This window comes from Nicotiana tabacum, chromosome 12 (genome assembly GCF_000715075.1).
Source record: "Nicotiana tabacum cultivar K326 chromosome 12, ASM71507v2, whole genome shotgun sequence".
NCBI classification, from domain to species: domain Eukaryota; kingdom Viridiplantae; phylum Streptophyta; class Magnoliopsida; order Solanales; family Solanaceae; genus Nicotiana; species Nicotiana tabacum.
The window spans coordinates 1,863,486-1,885,439 of NC_134091.1; the positions used below are offsets into that span (position 1 = coordinate 1,863,486).

Consider the following 21,954-nt stretch of genomic DNA (forward strand, 5'->3'; position numbering starts at 1 on the left):
GACCCTCATGTAAAATGGGACCTAGTTAAAAAAAATCAAAACAATCATAAGTAGCATGAATATACCCTAGGGAATATAAGTTGGTTTCAAAGTTTGCATGTCTAAGATAGGATGTAATTAGGAGTTTTCAGGACCCTCCTGGATAATGGGATAGCTTTAAGACCCTCTTAGATAACAAGATTTAGCGGAAGTCACACCTTTAGAAGATATAACTTAGATTTAAAATTGTCGTTTAGGTAAGAATTGTCAGGACCCCCCTGGATAATGGAACCTATCTTTCGAATTCTTAGTAATCTTTGGTAATATGATTCAGTTTAACACTCACATATGTGGCCAACCTCCAAACGGGGGCAGAAAGTTTTCTTAGTTTTATATGTTTCATTGAAGTCAGGAGCCCGCCTGAAGAGCAGGGAATACTTTCAAGTGCAACAGTCAGGAGCCCACCTGGAGAGAAGGTAATACATTCAAGTTCAGCAGTTAGGAGCCCGCCTGAAGAGCAGGGAATACATTTCAAGTTAGCAGTCAGGAGCCCGCCTGGAGAGCAGGGAATATATTCAAGTTCAGCAGTCAGGAGCCCGCTTGGAGAACAAGGGAGTACAATTCAAGTTTTAGTTTTCAAGTTCTTATTGATATTTGGTAATGTGATTCGTTTTACACTTACATATGTTCCCAGATACCCAAACTGGGGCAGAAAAATTTCCTTTGTTTTCGTCTATTTTGGTTGAATTCAGGAGCCCGCCTGAAGAGCAGGGAATACATTTCAAGTTAGCAGTCAGGAGCCCGCCTGGAGAGCAAGGAATACATTTCAAGTCTAGCAATCAGGTACCCGCTTGGAGAACAGGGAGAAGCAGTTCAAGTTTAGCATTCAGGAGCCCTCCTGGAGAGCAGGGAATACATTTCAGTCTTTACATTTTTCAAGTTTTGAAGTTGGGAGCCCGCTCATATAACAGAGGAATACATTGAAGTTTGAAGTCAGTAAAACGGAGGGTTACACCATAAATCCCCAGCAGAAATCAGAAGGAAGACCACAAGTCAAGTCAGAAGTAAAGAAACAGCGGATGAAGCACAAATCGACAAGGCAACATCAGTCACAAGATCAAGTTTGGAAATAAATATTTGTAAAGCATAGATTATAGCTTAGTCTAGCTTCTTCATTTTTGTCATGGTGTAATAAGGAGGTCAGTAGGCAGTATCAGCAGCAACAACATCAGTAACAGCAAAACCGCAGCTTCATGGTAGTCCCAGTTACCAAAACCTCCCGAACTACATTGACCTGATTCTTTTATAGCCAAGGATATGTAGGAAACCTTTGAAGCAGAGGTTCCGTCAAATCTTTCAAAAATGCTTACCCACGGAGTATTCTAACAAGCAACAATCGCTCGTATCCGCTCACTTTATCTTTGCACGAAAACTCTTCATGTTTCCGGACAAAGAGGGGTAGCTGTGAGCACGCGATTTTTTGCCTCATACGAATTACTCCAAAAGAATTCCCAAAATTAGGTCTTTTCTTTAATTATGTGTTATTTTTAGAAATTATTGTGTGATTTCCCTGATTGTTCGCAAATATTTGTGTGCATGTTTAATTTTGTTAATGCATTAAAAATACAAAAATATAGCATTTTCATTTGAGATTTGATTTTTATATTTTTTTGGAATTAATTAATAATTAGATGTTTTACAAAAATAAAAATTCAAAAAAAAATATAACATATTTTTGTAATTTTAGTCAAATTGTGTGATTTTCTTTTAATTTGGCATTTAATTATTTGTGATAATTATTAGTTAGAATTAATTAGTATTTTAAAGTTAATTTGGTGTTTTATAATTAATTAGTATTTTAGTTTTAATTGTTGAAAAGAAAAAGGAAAAGAAAATTGAAAAGGAAAAGAGAATAAGAAGAGGAAAATCTGGATGGGCCAATTTAGCCAGGCCCAAAACCAAAACTCAGCCAAACCCATTGAGAATAAGAAGAGGAAAAGCTGGTTGGACCAATTTACTAATTGAGAAGTGGTAGGGTAGTATTTGCATTATCAAATTATATAAAAACACTAATTGAGTGGACAATTAAGTGGATGATTAAAAAAATAAAAAGTTGAATTGGTAGTGGAAAATGCACTAATTGAATGCCCATTTAAGGGAGCTGAAAATCAGATTAGAGAAGAAAAAAAGAGGGGGGCGGAGAGAGCGGTATACACTCGATATACACTCTGGATACACTGGATATACAGGGGCAGAGAGCTAAGAAAACTTGAAAGAGATTCTGAGAGAGGGAGAACATTCAAAGAGGGTAGAAGGCTAGGAAATTCGGAGAGGAAGAAAAACAAGAGGGAGGCGGAGAGAGCGGTATACACTCGATATACATTCTGGATACACTGGATATACAGGAGCAGAGAGCTAAGAAAACTTGGAAGAGATTCTGAGAGAGGGAGACAAGAAAACATTCTGAAAATACTGGAAAAAAAAACTGAAATTTACTATTTCATTGATTTCTATTTTTTGATTTTCAATTTCGAATTGGCTGAAACCATCTTCCATATACTGTTTCATTGAACTATCTGGGGTTAATAGCTGGATTAAAACTGAGATTGTTTTGTTGTTGCTGGTGATTGTTGTTGTTTTTACTTCTGATCTCACCCCCTTTTGACTTTCATTTCCAGGTATTCCTTCATACCCTTTGCTAACAAATGAAGTGCCACAAGTTGGAACCAGATTGAATTTGTATACAAATTTGGATGTTCGAATTGGAATTTGAATAAGAGTCTTGTTTGAATGTTAAATTCTATTAGCTTCTGCTGTTTATACTTTTGTTTTCTTTTTATGATTCATTTGTTAAGTTGTCCAACTGTGCTCAAGGTATAGATTGTATACAACAATAGCTTCTGCTAAAATTTTGGCTATGTATGTATAGGTTACCTGGTCTTAACTGTAACCAATTGATGTTTCCATATAGTTTATGAGATTATGAGAGATCACTGGTAGGTATGGCTTCAGGGATTCGATGCTGAAGCCCTTGCTTGCAGCCGGCGTTGCCAAAATATTCAGGCCTTCCGCTAATAAAATGGTTTAATAAAACCTTATTGTTTGGAAGGGACTTCTCAAGTACTTTAGTTTAAATAATTAGGGTCTTAAAAAATGGAAATTTGAGGCAAGCCATAGTTAGACACTTAGTAACAAATGACTCTTGTGTTAATTTCATAATGTAGAGGTAAAATAATAAATATTCCTAGAGAAACCTTTAGGGCCGTTTAAAATATTATCGTGATTGTGGACATGTTCGCATGACATAATTACGAATTTTCAAAAATAAATTAAGGTTCGCGTCCGCGCGACTTTGACTAAGTTTTTTTCCTTAAATAAATTAAGTGTTTTGAATTGTGTACACGTACGCGTGACATGACTCTTGACACGCCAAACCACACGAGTATACATATGCGTAACTCGATAATTCTTTAAGTACGAGTAAATCACGTAATTAAAAGCGGTAAAGGTAAAAATACATGTGGTTTCTAAATACATAATTAAATAATTTAAGCCAAGTATAAATGGTTAAGCGACCGTGCTAGAACCACATAATTTGGGAGTGCCTAACACCTTCTCCAGGTTTAACAGATTTCCTTACCCGAATTTCTGGTTCGCAGGCTACAATACAGAGTCAATCTTTTCCTCGATTTGGGATTCGAACCGGTGACTTGGGACACCATAAATTATCCCAAGTGGCGACTCTGAATCTTTAAATAAACGAATCTCATTTCGAATAATGTCACTTTAATTGGAAAAACTCCCTTATATACCTTCGGGTGTAGGAAAAAGGAGGTGTGAAAAATACTAGAATGTTTAAAAAAAATATTAAAAAGATCAACACTAGAAGCCTGGAAGGGATAAATATTACCTTAGTGCATTTCCCATCCCTAATAGAGAGAGAATGTTAGGCAACTCGAAGAGCCAGTGGATAGAGAAAGGGGAGCTAAAAGCAAAAGAATGTCTTGTTGAAGTTTTCAAAATAAAGTGATGGACAGAAATGTTAGCAGGAAATAAGAAGAGAGTTAATAGAGCATTATGAGTATGATGTGATACATGGATGAAAACGGTAGATCAAAAAATGGTAGTATTACAGAGTCTATAGTCAAGTAAAGGAAAAGACAAGAGGTGACAGGCCTTGAGGCAATAAAAGAGTATAAGCCATAAAGTCATATCTCCGTTTCAAAAAATGAGTTGGTGACTCTAACGTAAATACCAGAAGGAAAAGGTAGACCCCCAGAGTAATAGAAATCAGTATGGGCTGGTGAACAAGATAAACTAAACATGAATTAGGGACTGAGTGATTTGATAATGGTCGGCATCATGAGAATTTCATATTGCGTTCCGACGATAATGCAATGAACAACATAAGAAGATTCATGAGAAATTCAGAGAATGATCATTCAGGAAGATGCTTCCCTAAAGCAAGAATGTGAGAAAAGTAAAGCTTAAGGGACTGTGTGTGCCACTAACACTAGGCATCTCCCTCGTAAGTAAGGAATTTTGTTATCCATGGTACAGAAGGATTACTGCAAGGCGAGTAAGGGTCATTGATAATGTGAAAAGGCGCCAAAGATGAAGAGGTAAAATATCTATGGAATGATATGGTATTAAGTCAGAATTAAATGGTTCTAGTAGCTATGGAATGGTAAAGTAAGAATGCGATAAAGACGATGAAAAAGGAATGAGATCGCACTTATTCAAATCCCACAGATATGTTACGATTCTAGAACATTATGCAAGTACAATGCCGGGGAGAGGCAGTAAGCGTTTTCCCCAGGAGGTTATTGATAAATAAGTGTGAATAAACACTTAAGACATAAGGAGCTATTGCGAGAGGTAAGTTAAGACAAAGAAAATAACCCAAGAGAGATTATGCGGAATATAGATATGAGGATGGGCCAACGAGTAGTTAATAGTTGATTCAGGAAGAGCCTCATTTGTCGCGCCCCCTTTTTCCCTCGTGGGAGTCCGGGTTTCGACATTCATGAGAAAACAACTCATTTTCCTTTTGTGAATTGGGTATTTGAAGAGTCGCCACCTAACAGATTCAGGTGCATTAGGGAACCTAGAGTTATTAACTCATGTAACTAGTTTGCATTACCAGAGATTAGGGTAAGGGCTCGAAATAACCTTGAGGGAAAGGTGTTAGGCACCCCTCGCGGTCCACAATTATGGGCCCCGGCTGAATTTAAACTATGTGAATTAGTCAATTAACAAGTAAACACGTATTTGCAAATAAAGTAGTTTTCCCCATCTAAATACATATATGATCAAAGAAGTTTAGGTAATGAAAGTAAAAGAAGTTTGGACAGCTTAAACACACATAGATGTAAAGAAAGTTTAGATAACTTAAACACATATAGGGATGGGAAAGGAAGTCCTAAGTTGATTAGCCTACGTGATCATACCCATGCAATGCCCAGTAATCACTCCTCAATGAGAGAGGATACAGTTGCATTAGCGCACATGTCATCATATCCTTTTACTAACCATTACCCTCCCCTTAATAGTTATATAAGCAAGTTTGATTGACGACCCCTAAGTGTGCTTTTACTACCCATCACAAATGTTTTAAATAACTTAGGGGTACTCTTCAAATACCCCTAAGTTTGATTGTCTATTAAATACCCCAAACAATTGATTAAAAATAATTTGTAAAATAATTACTAATTATAAAAATGATTTTTCATGCATAGGAATGTTGTAAAAATAGTTATTTAGTAATTAAAATACAATGGACTAATTTCTGGTAAAATAATACAAAAATGTATGCATGGGCTATAATTGCAAAGTTATTGCAATCATAACCAAAAGGTTCCTATTTGACCATTTATGAAATAATTTAAACTTAATAGGACCATAAAATAGTAATATTAAATCAAGAAATATTTTTAAAACATTTGTGATGCAATTTTGTAATTATTTAGATGAATAAAGTACTAAGATAAATTAATTTTAAAAAATATAAAAAAATTATGGAAAAATACTAATTGATGCTAATGCGTAGTTTTAAAAGTATATATGCATTTCAAAAATATTATAAGGAAAAATTGGGTATCAACATCATTAGGGCTAGACAAGAGGATACAGACAAATCAATAGATCGTACAAGATAAACACAGTGAACCCCAACATGGGGAATTCAGTCTCCTAGATATGACATTGTGATCCTTGAAAAATATTCAGATAGGAGTTGAGGAAGTTAAAAGTAACGTATGAGTGTTATGGAAATAAAAGAGAATAACACAGGGGAGACAGTCAAAACTTCAGTTCAGAAGCAACCGTATGAGCACATGAGTGTGGAGATAAGTAACTAAGGACAATTATAGGTGAGTACGAACATCAAAAATTTTGTCGGGTAAACGATATAACAAGCTTGTAACTTTAAAAGAGCCAGAAGGTCTCCCTAAGTACTACAACGAAAGACTAGCTGAGGAAATAAGGAAGAAGGCTTCAACCTAAAGCACAGTGAGCTAAAGAGGAAATGGTCAGGTCTCACAACAACATTGTAAGCACTCCAAAATAAAGTGGCACCTACCGTTGCTAATGAATGGGAAGTAAAATCAAAAGTAATATTCGAGATCATATAAGTTGCACGAAAACTCTGGTAGGCGTGAGAACTAAGATAAACTAAGTATGCACACAACAAGGGAGCATAAAGACCAGGAAAAGTAATAGCTTACGTTTAAAGAAAGTTGAGAAGGAACAAAAGGAATTATTCGATAAATGATCCATAGTTAGTTACGTTATAGACACACTTAAGATTTTGGAGTATCATCCATGCAGTATATATGTTGACAATCATACAGTCGTAGAAGACTCCGGTATAAGTTAAAAGAAAGAATTGAGTCCAGGTCATAAACAAATGATTGAATTGTTAGAAGATTGTATCATGGGCATTCCATAACGTCCATGAAGAGGGAAAGTAATGACTAATACCATGAGCCGCAGATCGGGAGATAGCTTAAGCCTACATAAAAGCTGATCAGAAGGAGGAGGAAACTAAAGAGTTACATCAACAAAGTAAATCAGGAATATGATTATTGGACCCGAAAAATTATTGACCTTGTGATTGAGAACATTGCAGGATTACTCTTAGATATCATAGGTACAAGAAAGATAGTACAATAGTCATATTCTATAATGGCTGTCACACCTCCTTTTTACCCGCCCCCGCAAAGGGTGTAAAAGGAGTTTTTCCAATTAAAGGACAATCGAAAGGGGATTTGTTTATTTATTTTAGAGTCGCCACTTGGGAGATTTATGGTGTCCCAAGTCACTGGTTTAATCCCGAATCGAGGAAAAGAATGACTCTGTTTAACAGTTTGCGAACCAGAAATCCAGATAAGGAATTCTGTTAACCCGGGAGAAGGTGTTAGGCATTCCCAAGTTTTGTGGTTCTAGCACAGTCGCTCCACTGTTATATTCGGCTTAATTATCTGATTTTATACAAATACGAACTTATGTGCAAATTTTAACTCTTTACCGCTTTTATTATTATTATTATTATTATTTTACAGAGAATTGCAACGTTGTGAAAATGTATCTCGAACCACGTCACAATCAATGTACTCGTGGTCGTCGACACACTTCGGCTCCATTGAGATTTGGGTCACATCAATGTACACCCGCGTTTAAGAAAGTAAATTATTAAAGGCGCGCCTAAAGCGGCTAGCACATTATTATTTTTGAGAAGGCCGTGAAATCTTGCTAAAATGGCCCATCCGAAGTCTAATTAATTATTAACCATTTATTGAGGGCCCCACAGCTTGCGTTTTATTTGGCGAGGCTCGTCTCATTTATTTTTAAAGAGTAATCCTAAAGTGACTACATTTCTATTAAGTTTGTCTCTAAAAGAAACAAGAAAAGTCTTAATTAATTACATGCTTGACAAGTAGTTATTGGATTACAGTAGATGATAACAGTAATTTACACTCGAACTCGTAAAAATAGAGAAATGTTTCGTGCATTTATTCTATAAGTGAACTACTAAAGCTGAAATTACAAAAATGCATACAAACTTGTCAAGATATTCAAAACAAACTAACCATTCCTCAACTTGATTTAAACTAACATTCCTAAAATTGATTTAAACTATTGGAATTAACGGCTAGGAAATGTTATCAACACGGATTCGAATATTGGCCTATATGCTGCCTAACGGGATCAAACACTGCCTACTTAAAATCTGCCTCAAATACAAAAGAAAGCTAGAGATGAAATATGGAAACTAATCCTTTAACTTATTTGTTCATTCTACAAATTACATATTTAACTACATGGAATCTGTAATTGACAACTACAAACTATAGTTTGAAAACCAAACAGTTCCAGTTAAATACAAGACTACGTCATGCATTCCAGTTGAGCTATAAAACTAAACTATATAAATACACATATCTTATTAAACTATAGATACAACACTATTTCATCAAGCACCCTAGCATTTCATTTTACTTTTACATCTCACAGCCACATCAGTATTGATTCGAAAGTGTACCTGGTATTGAAATAAAAGAAAGGAAGATGAGAGATCAGCAGGGCAGTGACAATGCAGCAGCAGCAACAACAACAACCAACAACCAGGAGTTTTAAAACCCAGCAATAAACTCAGAAATCCAGTTGCAATTTCAGAAATACAAGGCAGCAACACAGATATGCCAGAAACAACAACAAATAACCAGTGCAGACCAGAAATAACAAACTTAGAAAACCACTTGAAACCTCAATGAAATCCCAGAAACAAACCAACAATCCCAAACAGAACAGTAGAACCAGAAGTGCAATCGAACAGCAAACTTTGATTTCTATTTTTTAAACTCTCCAAGAAAGAAACACTTTGAACTTTTTATTAAACACTAACAAAACTGATTCTGCTTTTCAGAAGTGAAAGAAAACCAACCTCCCCAACTTCTTTTTTTCCTTTTTAGTATTTTTAGAAGATATTTTTCAGTCCTCTCTCTGTCCTCTTCTTCTCTACAGACCTCATTCCCCTCTTATACAAGTCTGCCTTCCTTTCAAACCTACTGCCCGACCCCCTTTTTCCACTAAATCTGAAATTTTCCACTTAAAATCCACTAATGAAAACTTTTCCTTATTTTTAGCCCCCAATTCCCTTTTGTTCCCCATTAATACTAATCAATTCATTAGTCTAATGGTATTTTAATAATTAGTGGACAGAGCACTCAAACCACCCATCTCTTCCTGTTTTCAATTCCCAAACTACCCCCTAAAGTCCTAAAATTAGTGCCCTACCAGTTTGTGCATTGAACCTTTCTAAGCTATTCAAATCAGTTAGTCATTAAAGTTATGGCCTTAAAAATGAAAACTAAGGGTTCATGGCAGCACAAAAAATGAAAACTGGAATAAAAAATGAAAGTTGGAATCAACTCGCTGAGCATATGCCTTAATCAGATTGAAATACACAAGAAGAAACAGTCAACGGGTCTTTAAGGGTATTGACAGATTCAAGATAACAAATGACCAATAAATCCAGTTCAATGAACTGACTATACCAATAGGCTCAATTCTAAGTTCAAATATACCAACGGGCTCATTTTAATTCACCCTTAGAACACAAACGAGGCAAGAAGGGAAACAAACAAACATGAACCAAAACTCAGACTATTATCATGCTAATCTAACATTCAACATGTCAGACTAATCGACGACACTTATTCAATCGATTACACACATTGTAACTCATAACAATTACAGCGAACAGAAGCAATGCCAGAATTGGACCAAATAAAAAGGTCTAATGGAGAAGGACAGAATCTATTGACAACAATTGAAAAACACATAAAATTACACTCAACAAAGTAAACAGAATAATCAAAAACCAAAACGGAACAAACAAAAATAAAGAAAAATACCTCCAAAACTCGGAAACATGGGCAACCCTGATTTGAAACCACACTCGAACTGTTCAAGGTCGAACAGACCTTAATCGAGAGTTGATAACACTTAGACTAAGGTCCACTAGACATCCAACTTCCTTTGATTTAGACAGATTTCAATCTTTGGTTTTCTAGGGTTCTTGGGGGTTTGATTTGGGATTCGTCCAGCTCTGGCTTGATTTGAGCAGGACTATCATGGGATTTGGGTCGAGGGTGGGCTAGTGGCCAATGTGTATATGTTTAGGTCGGCTTAGGTTTGGCGCCGCCACCAGGGGATCTTGTGGCGGCGCTAGGGTTCCTGGCTCAAAATTAATATTCGAGTGACTGAGGCTAGATTCGAACCAAACCCATGGTGGTTTGGTGACGAGGGAGGTCAGGGACATGTCTGGTATGAGTTTGGCATTGGTTGGGGTAGGTTCATGTTTGGCTCGAATCTTCAAATGAAGATTCTAGGAGTTTCAGGAAGATTCGAGCCAGATGGTTACTGGATCTGCAATGAGGGTGGTCAGATGGCTTAGGGGTATTACTTTGGTAGTCATCGGAAAAGGTGAGGTTTCAGGCGGACTCTTTGATTGAAGATTCGAGACGTTGGGTATGGATTCGAGGGAAACTGATACCAGATCTGGAAGAAGGATGTCGTGGGGAGGCTATGGTGTAATTTTGGGCATGTTTGGACCACCGGAACTGTCGTGAGGCGATTTCTGGTGGGCGGAGGACGGTGGTTGAAGGTGGCGGACATGTCTGGTCTCTGAAGATCAGAGACGAAGGTGGAAGGGGGGGTATGGATTTGGGGCGTGGGGTAAAGAATTGGCCTTATATACGGAGGGGTTGTTCCAATCTTGGTCGTTAGATCAATTAAGATCAACAGCCATGATCAAGGGGATTAAACTACATGGCGTCGTCTGGTTTAAACAGGGGGGGTCGGGCTTAACCGGGTAATGGGTCAGGGGTCGGGTTTGGTCAAGTTTGATCAGCTGAGATCAACGGTCCAGATTGAGATGCCTGAAACGGCGTCGTTTGATAGAGGCTGGAGACGGGTTGGATTTGGGGCGGGTATGGGCTTGACCGTGTATTTCAATTTTGGGCTTTATAAATCTAATTAAGTTTGGCCCAATTGATTTCCTTCCTTCTTTTTAAATTTTCCTTCAAATTTCTTTTTATTTATTTTTTATATTTTTCAAAAACTAAAATCCTAAATTAGATTACAAACCCAAATTAAACTATCAAAAATACAAATTAACTTTTAAAACAATAATTATGGCAAATAATTAAATACCAAATTAAAATCAAATCACACGATTTCAAACTAAACACTTATAATGCAAAGTATGTCATTTTTTTTCGATTTTTTCATATTTTTTTTTAAAAAAATATGTAGTTTACTACTTATTTTTGTATTTTCTTATTAATTAACCAAATAAACATGCACGCACACAAATACAAATAATCATCCAAAAATGCCACGAAAAATTCTCAAAATTGCACACAAAGGAAAATTGTTTTATTTTAAATTTTTGGGAGTAATTCTCACATAGGGAAAAAATCACGTGCTCACAATGGCTTTACGAGAAAGCCAGTTAGAAGAATACCAGCCTCATAAGAAGTCAGTATGAAGCTCCCACTGGATTGTGTATATGCCAGAGATGCAAGTACTATAATAGACCTTCATGTTGTGGATGTGAATCATACCTATGTTGAAGGGAGGTCATGAAAGAGATAGAAGATGTGATGCGAGATTTTAAGGTAAGTAAGGTAAAGGTGAATAACGTACGAGATACTCAAATGCAGAAGGTTGTGAATAGTCCATACTTCGGATAGAAGGCTAGAAGCGCGGGGATTCAGTATCCAGGAATAATAGCAACATCGTCAGTGGAATATCTTCCAGCCTATGGTTTCTTAGTATCGAGAGGTCTAGTTAAGAGAGTAAAGAAGAGTTAGAGACGATGATGTTCCAGAATAACACAACGAAATCGGTCGCAAGCTAAAGTATGGTAGAGTGACAAAGTATTAGGAAGATAGGAGTAAAGATAAGAAAAGGCAAGTGAGAAGGTCACGAGAATGGATAAGTCCTCGGGATTAAGCCCATGAAAACAAGAGAGCTGATAGTTTCTCTAAGTTATAGAAAGTTCAGTATATCCTGAATAAACTCAAAGGAGTCTAAGACTAATAGCATTTAGAAGAGATGGAATGCTGCCCTAGTAGTAGAATGACAGTGTAATTATGATAGATAAAGAATGACGTTTGGCCTTCGATTGAGTAATGATTTTGAAGGAAAAAAAAAAGAAGAAGAGGGATTTCATGAATTGTACAGGATTAAAATACCCACGTAAGTGAATCACATTGGGATGCTATGAAATATGGTTATGAAAGTATATTACCGCCCCAGGTGGATCAGTCTAATCATTTCAGATGTTCCCCGATGAGACGTGAACCCTAGCGGCAGTGTTACATAAGAGGTCAAGTTATTAGTGGTAGATTATAGATCAACATTAAGGTGAATCGACAATAGATGGATAAAAGTTCAACAGTAGGAGGTGAGATTAGCTCATCATTCTTAAGATGAACAGTAATGAAGAAGCATTAAAGGACTAACTAGATGCATTAAAGCCTTGTGGATAGATAACTAGGTCTATCAAATAAGATATAGCAATATTCATAAGTTTGACAAAATACCGAGCGAAGTTTTTTGTCATTTTAGGGCCATAAAACTGGAATTTTGCCCGATTCCTAGATTTTTGTGTGCTATGCCCATGCAATCTGCATGGGCCCACACGACCAGACACGGATAACCAAAAATTTTACCGACCCATCAAAAATTACCTAAGGAACATTACCCATTGCCCCGCCATGACAGTTCCTCATTTTTCGGCGTTTTAGGGCCATAAAACTGTAATTTCGTCTGATTCCCATATTTTTATGTGTTATAACCCACGCCATCTGCATGGGACTGAGCGACTGGACCCGAATCGCCTAAAATTTTATAGGCCTATCAAAAGCGGCTTAAGGAATAATAATCAATACCTCGCCATAACCGTTCCTCGTTTTTTAGCATTTTAAGGCCATAAAACTGAAATTCAGCCCCATTTCCAAATTTTTGTGTGTTATAGCCCATGTTACCTGCATGGGCCCGGGCGACATTTTAGAGTCATAAAACTGGAATTTTGCCCAATATCTAGATTTTCATATGCTATAGTCACACCATCTGCATAGGCTAGGGTGATCGGGCCCGGATCACATAAAATTTTGTTGGCCCATCAAAAATGACCTAAAGAACAATAGTTATCGCCCCGCCATAGTTGTTCCTTGTTTATTGGTGTTTTAGGACCATAAAACTGATATTCCGCATGATTTTCAGATTTTCGTGTGCTTTAGTCCACGCCATCTGCATGGGCTCGGGTGACCAAACCCATATCACCTAATTTTGTCGGTCCATAAAAATCGACCTAAGGATCAATAATCATTACCTCACCATGACTGTTCCTCGTTTTCGGCATTTTAGGGCCGTAAAACTTGAATTTCGCCTGATTCCCTGATTTTCGTGTGCAATAGCCAACGCCATCTGCATGGGCTTGGTCGACCGGACGCGAATCGCTTAAAATTTTGTTGGCCCATCAAAAATGACCAAAGGAACAATAGGAATCGCCTCGCCATGACCGTTCCTCATTTGTTGGTGTTTAGGTTCATAAAACTGGAATACCGCCTGATATTCAGATTTTTGTGTGTTATAGCTCACGCCATCTGCATTGGCTCGGGCAACCGGACCTAGATCGCCTAATATTTTGCCGGCCCATCAAATATTATCTAAGAAATAATTGTCATCGCCTTGTCACGATCGTTCCTCTTTTTTTGGCATTTTAGGACCATAAATAGGAATTTTGCTTGATTCCCAGATTTTCGTACGCTATAGTACACGCTTTCCACGTGGGTTCGGGAACCTTGACCCGAACCGCCTAAAATTATTTATGCCCATAAAAAATGACCTAAGGAACATTATCCACCGTACCGCCATGACCAGTCCTCATTTTGTGGTGTTTTAGGGCCATAAATGTGAATTCCACCTGATTACAAATTTTTGTGTGCTATCCCACGCCTTCTACATGGGCCAGGGCACCCGGACCGCCTAAAATTTTGTCGAACCATAAAAAATGACCTAAGGAATATTAGTCATCGTCATGATTGTTCCTCCTTTTTGGCATTTTAAGGACATAAAATAGGAATTCCTCCCGATTCTTTAATTTTCGTTTTCTATATCCCACGTCACCGGCATGGGCCCAGGCGGCTGACCCGGATCACCTAAAATTTTGCCGGACCAACTAAAATGACCTAAGGAACATTAGTCATCGCTTCGCCATGACCGTTTCTTCTTTTTTGGTGTTTTAGGACCATAAAATAGGAATTTCGCCTGATTCTGAGATTTTCTTGTGCTGTAGCTCATGCCACCAACGTGCGCCCTGGTGCCCATCAAAATAGACCTAAGGAATATTATTCATCACCTCGCCATGACCGTTCCTCATTTTAGCGCTTTAGGACCATAAAACCGGAATTCCACTCGATTCTTAGATTTTCATGTGCTATAGCCCACGCCATTTGTATGGGCCCGGGTGACCGGACCTGGATCATCTAAAATTTTGTCGGCCCATAAAAAATAGCCTAAGTAACAACAATCGTCATCTTGCCATGACAGTTCCTTGTTTTCTAGCATTTTACGTCCATAAAACTGGAATTCCGCTCGATTTACAGATTTTCGTGTGCTACAGTCTACACCATCTGCATGATCTCGGACGACTGGACCCGGATCGCCTAAATTTTGTTGGCCAATCAAAAACGACCTAAGAAACAATAGTCATAGCTTCGGTTTGACTGTTATTTGTTTTTTGGCATTTTAGGGCCAAAAAACTAGAATTCAAGTCGATTTTAAAAATTTCGTCTGCTATAGTCCACGCCATCTGCATGAATCCTGACTACTGGATTTGAATTGTTTAAAATTTTGCGAGGCCATTAAAAATGAGCTAATGAACAATAGTCATTGCTTCGATATGACCGTTATTTTCATGTGCTATAGGTCACGTCATCTGCATGAATCTGAGTTACTAGAACTGAATAGTCTAATATTTTGCGGGGCCATAAAAAATGACCTAATGAACAATATTGAGGGCTTCAACATGACTGTTCCTCGTTTTTTGCCATTTTAGTTCCAAAAAATTAGAATTCGGGCTGATTGCCATTTTCGTATGCTATATTCCACGCTATCTGCATGAATCCGAGCTACCGGATCCGAATCGCTTAAAATTTGCGGGGCTATAAAAAATGGCCTAACAAACAATAGTTATGTATTCGGCATGAGTACCTCATTTTTTGGCATTTTAGGGCCAAAAAATATAATTCAGGTCGATTTTTAAATTTTCGTATGTTATAGCCACGACATATGCATGAATGCGGGCTACCGGATCCAAATTGCTTAAAATTTTGTGGGACAATAAAAAATGACCTTATGAACAATAGTCATGGATTCAGCATGACCGTTCCACCTTTTTGGGCATTTTAGGGCCAAAAATGGAATTTGGGCAAATTCCAAATTTTCGTGTGTTATAGTCCACGCCATCTGCATGAATCCAGGCTACCATATCCAAATTGCTTAAAATTTTGCGGGGCTACAAAAAATGACTTAATGAATAATAGTCATGGATTTGGCATGATCATTCCTCGTTTTTTGGCATTTTAGGGCCAATAAGCTAGAATTCGGGTCGATTTCTAAATTTTCGTGTGCTATATAGTCCAAGCCATCAACTTGAATCAGGGCTATCGGATCCGAATCACCTAAAATTTTACTGGGCCATCAAAAATGACCTTATGAACAATAGTCATGGATCCGGCATGAGCATTCCTCCCTTTTGACATTTTAGGGCCAAAAAATGGAATTCATGCCGATTCCAAGTTTTCGTGTGCTATAGTTCACGCCATCGGCATGAATTCGGGCTACCGGATCGGAATCGCCTAAAATTTTGCGGGGCCATAAAAAATGACCTAATTAACAATAGTCATGGCTTCGGCATGACGGTTCCTCGTTTTGGCATTTTAGGTCCAAAAAACTTGAATTCGTACTGATTTCCAAATTTTTGTGTGTTATAGTCCACTCCATCTGCATGAATCTGGGCTACCAAATCCGAATCGCTTAAAATTTTTTGGGGCCATCACAAATGACCTAATGAATAATAGTTATGGCTTTGGTAAGACCGTTCCTCCTTTTTGGCATTTTAGGGCCAAACACCTAGAATTCAGACCGATTTCCAAATTTTCGTGTAATATAGTTCACGCTATCTGCATGAATCCGAGCTACCGGATCCGAATCGCCTAAATTTTTGCGAGGCCATTAAAATGACAAAATGATCTAATGAAGAATAGTTACGGCTCTCCTAAAATATTTCAAGTCAATGTTATCAAAGGATTGATTTCTGTATCTACATACAACCTTAATCAAACCCTTTCATTTCTTCATTAGAGAGTTCAACTTGAGGAGAATCTTACATATAACCTTTGTAATAAAACTGAATGCCCTTCCCATGCATAATGAAATAATTACTGCCTTATGGCTTAATACATTTGTAATAGTCAAAAGGATTGACTTACATGAAACTCAAATAGAGTGAATCTACTATGTGTAGCAATCAACATTTCAGATCTAATCCTAAAAGAGGAAACTATGTTCATTTTGGCATCTAATTGCAACTAGAGCTACACCACTTCTCTACTGCACTAATATGGGACTGCTGCTACCGAAAGAGCTTCCAATATGATGCTGCGAATCACGAACTAAAATGAGCTTGATCATTTGATTTTGGGAAGACATGCAAACGTCAAGACATTCTTCCAGATCTGCGTCGCATGTCAGTAAAACCCACTCAGAGTCATCATCCATGTACTTGAGTTGAAGTCCACTGGGATCGTCTATGCCAAAGCGCCTAGTAATTTCTCTCAACAGTTCACTGTATCTCCAACTGTTTTGCATCCGGAACCTAATCTTTTCTTCTCCATGTGTCACTTTTACTCGTGGAGCTTCTTCTTGAGATCTCAAAGGACCCTTCTTCACTAGAAGGCTTTCTGATTTAGGATTCTCAGCAACACATGCATGGCTTTGCGATCTTGGTAAAATCTTCAGTGTTTCACTTGATAAATGAAGCTCTGGTTCACTTTTAACCCTTTTCACTGCGTTATCAACAGACTCTTCCTGGACAATTGGATCGTCATTACCAGCAATACTCAAAGGGGAAGATTGTGGCTTTGTACCAGATGAACAACATTGACTTGAACTGGAACTTCGACTACAAGAAGAGGAGGGTGACTTAGATGCAGCAGCATGGGGGCTCATAACGCATCCTTCTTGTTGCGCATTCAAGGCCTTTGGATGTTCATTTGACTTTGAGTTTGCAAAAGGGCTCAATCTTGATACATTTGGAGATGCTAACTCTGGGAAGTTTGAATAGAAGGATTCAATTTGTAAAGAGCCAGAGGCACCCTGAACTGAATCAATAACACGTTGGATCTTTTGTAAGGAGTGACCAACCTTCTTGATCTTTCGAGAAGGCCAGCGTTTGATTCCATGCTGCCTGCATATCCTCTTCAGAGTGGTAGGACAAACTGTAATTCGAGAATTAGAAAGAAGGGGACAGAAGAAGCAGCAAAAGACAGGTTAAAATTTTTGTATGTTAAAGGTCCACCAGGACAAAGCAACCTATAGGATTAGTATGAAAATTATAAACCAAAATGAGAAAGCAGAGGTAAAAAAAGGCATGCATTTGGATCCTATCCATGAAAGTTACTTGACAACTGATGCTTACCTCCAATGCTCTTCGCAGCATCTTTTAAGCTACCGGCAAAATATTGCTGAAGAATTTCCAAGGTAATAGTCTTCTCAGCCTTTGTGCGTCTCCTGTCTCCCTTTTTACCATTACGAGAGACACCCTCCCCAGAAGCACAATGGTTTTCATTTAAGGCAAAATCCATCCCATAATCAGAATCATTATGGTGCCTAAACTCCACAGGTTCTTTCCTTAGCATTTCGTCTGGTTTCTCATCATGGAATGCAGAAACAACAGTAGAACTCTCCTGGAACTCTGCGTCACAAGAGGTCCACGATGTCCTTTCTTGAGAAGTTTCAGTCTGCTCTTTATTGGATCTAATAAATGAGGGGTTTGCCGCTTCGCCTATAGAAACAGCTTCTTCCTGCAACTCTTTATCTGTCACAACCCTTAAAGTCCGGCAAACATTTTGTATGATAATGGACAACGAAGTAAGCATTTTTCTATGTTCTTCAGGATTTCTGCAGTCTGAGGGTAGAAAGAACTCCAAAACAAAGTCACATGAACCAGTTGAGATACTCCGCAGACGTATAGCTACTGCAGCTTGCAGTCCAAACATTTGTGCATGATGAGAAAGTGGATACTCCGTCTTGCTATAAGAGGTCAGATCAGCTGAAAAGCATGGTTGATTAGTCATGAATGCTCTCCCAACAACACCCTGCCCTTTGAGCAAATGGTGCTCAGAGCAAGCTTCATGAAAACCCCGAACGTGGGGGTCAGCAACATAGCAAGCAGAATCCTCCGTGGAAACACAATGAATAAGGTTTTCCTCAGAATGGCGGCAACCTCCTTTGCCTTGTTGAACACACGGAACCCATGTCTGAGCTAATGGCAATCCATGTGTCTCACATGCAGAATTCAGAACCTCTAGAATCTCAGGTAATGCCGCTTGGTAGCTCAAATCACATACCTGATAAAATTATCCAATATATCATGCTGAAAATTTTTATAGTCTTCAACAAATGCTTTCTTTTGCAAGTTCAGTCCAATTACCTTGGCATTCTGAGTGGTTGAAACTTCGGAAGTCCGGAGATTAACAGCCTATTAAGAAATAAGAAGTTTGAGAGAATTTCAGGAAACTGGAACCTCTCTATATTACCAAAGTGTGGACAAACAAGCAATTCCATGTGGATAACAAAAGCAAGACTTATGCACACTAAAAACAAGAACCGAAAATCTTGACTAAACAGAATGCAGCTTATGAGACTATAAGAATCTGATCCCTAACTAAGTGCAATAATGAGGATTAAATAAAGGAGAGGAACATCAAATGATTAGATAAATTAGCAAAGTGAAGAAATTAGCAACAAGTACTAATGGAACTCAACTTGTTTCTGATTTGCTAACTTTACTAGTATTTTTTATTATTATTTTGACTAAGTAATGTAGTTTTTGTAAACTTAACTATTATTGTCTCAATCTCCGTAACTTCATCAGATATTAATTCATTTGGAATTGGCATTTCATCTTGATCTTCGTGAACTATCTTTTTGTATAAGTAAAGCACAAAACTATTCTTTATGATAACCAAGAAATGATTACAGTTGTAAAAGTTCTACTCCTTATCTAAGTGAGATAAAGACTCCAAAGCCCATGAGCACTGTCCTAAAACAACCAAGAAACTGTCAGTGATACTACTTCTTTAAAGCCACAACAAATTAACTAACGTGCGAAACAGCAATAGATTTCATTATACTGAGCTTTATATTATCGCAGCCTATTAGGAATATAAACTTAAGCTATCTAACAAAAACAAATTAGAGGGAATGACAAACCTTAAGAGCTTCGCACACACTTTCAAGCTCCGGGCGATACTTGATCTTCTGTGTGGTCATGACAACTTCAATAACACCCAAGCAGTTACGACTACCTTGCTCAAATACAGGAACAGCAAGGGTGCCCCGTACATCATACTGCTGAGCATGTTCAACACGCGGATACTCTTCACTCCGGAAGAATCTAACATCAGGTGACCACTCAGGAACTTTATCTGCAAACACTCGGCCTGGCAATCCAACAATCTCCTTAGAATCTTCATTTGCAGGAAATTGATAGTTTACAGAGACTTGACGGTAGTTGGCAAGCCTTGGGCAATTAAGGTCTAGTAAGAAAGGTTGATCAGTTGTGCTGAGCACATGCCTTCCATCCCTATTTATCGGCACCCATAGTTGAAGAAGTATATCCTTATCCCTAGAGCAATCTCTTATGTGTCCAAGTGCCCAAATCAATCTATCCATTACAGAAGATGAAGCTTTTGGTCCAAACCACCACCTTCTATTCAACTCTGGAGCTTCAACAAAATGACTTTCCGATTGACCTGAAGTACACATGGCATTGTTTACATTCTCACCAAAAGGCTGAATTTGCTTTTCTTCTTGAAAATCTTTTGATGGGATCCCATTAAACTCTACATTGTTGGTATCTATAGTATTAGGCCACATAAAAGAAGAGTCAAATGGAGCATTGAAATTGGCTGGACTATTTTGCAAGAATTCATTACCATCAGTAGTCTCCAACCAACATCCCTCTAACAATAGTCCATCCACATAATCCAAATCCATGAAATAATCAGATTGGTTTGTCAACAAAGGATTCGAAGGAATAACGGTTTCATCCATTTGCTCTCAATCTGTCTTCAAATTCCTAAGATTAGTACTGTACTTGATCCAAATTTATGGTAATCACTAAGAATCCTTCTAACACAATACAACCTAAAAAAGCTCCAGCCTTGGAAAACCAAATCTGCCAAAATTATGTTCTTACTTAGAATCAGCAGTAAAGCAAAAAGGATAGAGGAACCAAAGAATCTCAAAACAACAATAAAAAGAGGAACTTTTCAAATAATATTTAGTTCCAGAATCAAATATATGAAGATATCAACATATTCCACCAAGTTGGATTTTGCAATCTTGGTATACATATCTGCTTCCAAAGTCAAAAAGTAGAAGAAATAACCAGCTACCACCAAAATATAGATCTATACAACAGTACCTATAACAAAAGAAAGTTGCAAGAATTCAAGATAGAGTAGTTTATACAAATAAGAAGGAAGGGTATGAGACATAAAACAAATTTGAAGGGAGAAAAAGGTAAGAAAATTGACAAAGAACAGAAAAACATTGTAGACATAGTAGAGATAAGATGAATGATCCAAGTTGAGAAAATAGAGACAAAAGAGGAAATGAGAGGAAGAGGAACTCACTATGAAAAAAGATTCTTGGATATTCCAAAGGTCAAAACTTTGCTCTATTCTTTCTTTTTGTGCAGTAAAAATGTAAACTTTGGCTGCAAATGTTCTTGTGTGTGTGTGTGGCTGTCTAAGAAGAAGCAGCATCAGCAACAAAACATGTGTAGGGACTAAATGTCCCTCTTATATCTTCCCCTCTCCAATTCCCCTCCACATCCCACCAATCACAAATCTCTCTCTCTCTCTCTCTCTCTCTCTCTCTCTCTCTCTCTCTCTCTCTCTCTCTCTCTCTCTCTCTTAGTTCCTATTATCTGTCATTAGCTCTGATGATTCTCTTCAAGTAAAGTCTGCCTACAAGAGAAGATTCCTCTTAACAAAAGAACTGGCCCCACCACCTACCCCCTAACATACCCCCACCCCAACAACAACCCCCTCTAAAACTCTGGGGATTCCCGTTATAAAGTCAACTACAAATCAAGAAAACACCCCCATCTAATCCAACACTCACAACAAACAAGTACAAATTGATTTTGGATTCTTTAGTTCAAGAAAGAGCAAATGAAACTCAAAATGGTAAAAATAAAAAGGTCTTAAATTCATGCACTTCTTTGTTGGGTTTTTATTTTTTTTGGGTGGGTGGTTTGTACAGTATTTGTGAGTAGGAATTGTGTGTTTGCCACTTTCTTATTATCCATTACTATATTCAGATGCTCTCTGACGTAAACAAAAAAATGTTTAAAAAGGCACAAAAAAACATCAACTTGCATGTATTAATTATTTATTTTACAAGTAATAAAAAGGAAAAAGAACTTTTTATACACGCTCCTAGAATCGCCCGTGGTTTAGCAAGATAAAACATTTAGAAAAATGATATTGTATAGGCGTTCTCAAAATAATTGTCAAAAAAAATATATATTCTGTATGTTACATATAAAATTTATATACTTTTTCGGCTACCGAATATATACAATTTTTTGTGCAGGCTAAAAGT

The 21,954-nt window shown here is 37.6% G+C and overlaps 1 protein-coding gene across 3 annotated transcripts; it reads right to left on the reverse strand.

Annotated features, from left to right (window-relative positions):
• Positions 1-16,453: 16,453 nt before the first annotated feature.
• LOC107824071 (protein NLP4-like) lies at positions 16,454-21,509 on the reverse strand. 3 transcript variants are annotated; one of them, XM_075226020.1, is made up of 6 exons: positions 20,979-21,291; positions 19,552-20,518; positions 18,770-18,817; positions 17,756-18,686; positions 17,482-17,555; positions 16,454-17,384 (listed from the first exon to the last, which is right to left on the reverse strand). In XM_075226020.1, exons 2-6 carry the CDS (start codon positions 20,392-20,394, stop codon positions 17,379-17,381), a joined length of 1,902 nt encoding a protein of 633 aa, XP_075082121.1. In that variant the 5' UTR covers positions 20,395-20,518; positions 20,979-21,291; the 3' UTR covers positions 16,454-17,378. The 3 variants fall into 3 exon arrangements, with proteins under 3 accessions (XP_075082121.1, XP_016506272.2, XP_075082120.1); XM_016650786.2 differs by having other exon boundaries at positions 16,454-17,555; positions 20,979-21,509; XM_075226019.1 differs by having other exon boundaries at positions 16,454-17,555; positions 19,552-20,767; positions 20,979-21,117.
• Positions 21,510-21,954: the final 445 nt, after the last annotated feature.

Coding starts and splice junctions, on each gene's coding strand:
- LOC107824071 (XM_016650786.2), bottom strand. CDS start 20,394: ATGGATGAAACCGTTATTCCTTCGAATCCTTTGTTGACAAACCAATCT. Junction 18,687..18,769: donor CAACCACTCAGAATGCCAAG/GTAATTGGACTG, acceptor TAATTTTATCAG/GTATGTGATTTGAGCTACCA. Junction 17,556..17,755: donor TGCTGCGAAGAGCATTGGAG/GTAAGCATCAGT, acceptor CTCGAATTACAG/TTTGTCCTACCACTCTGAAG.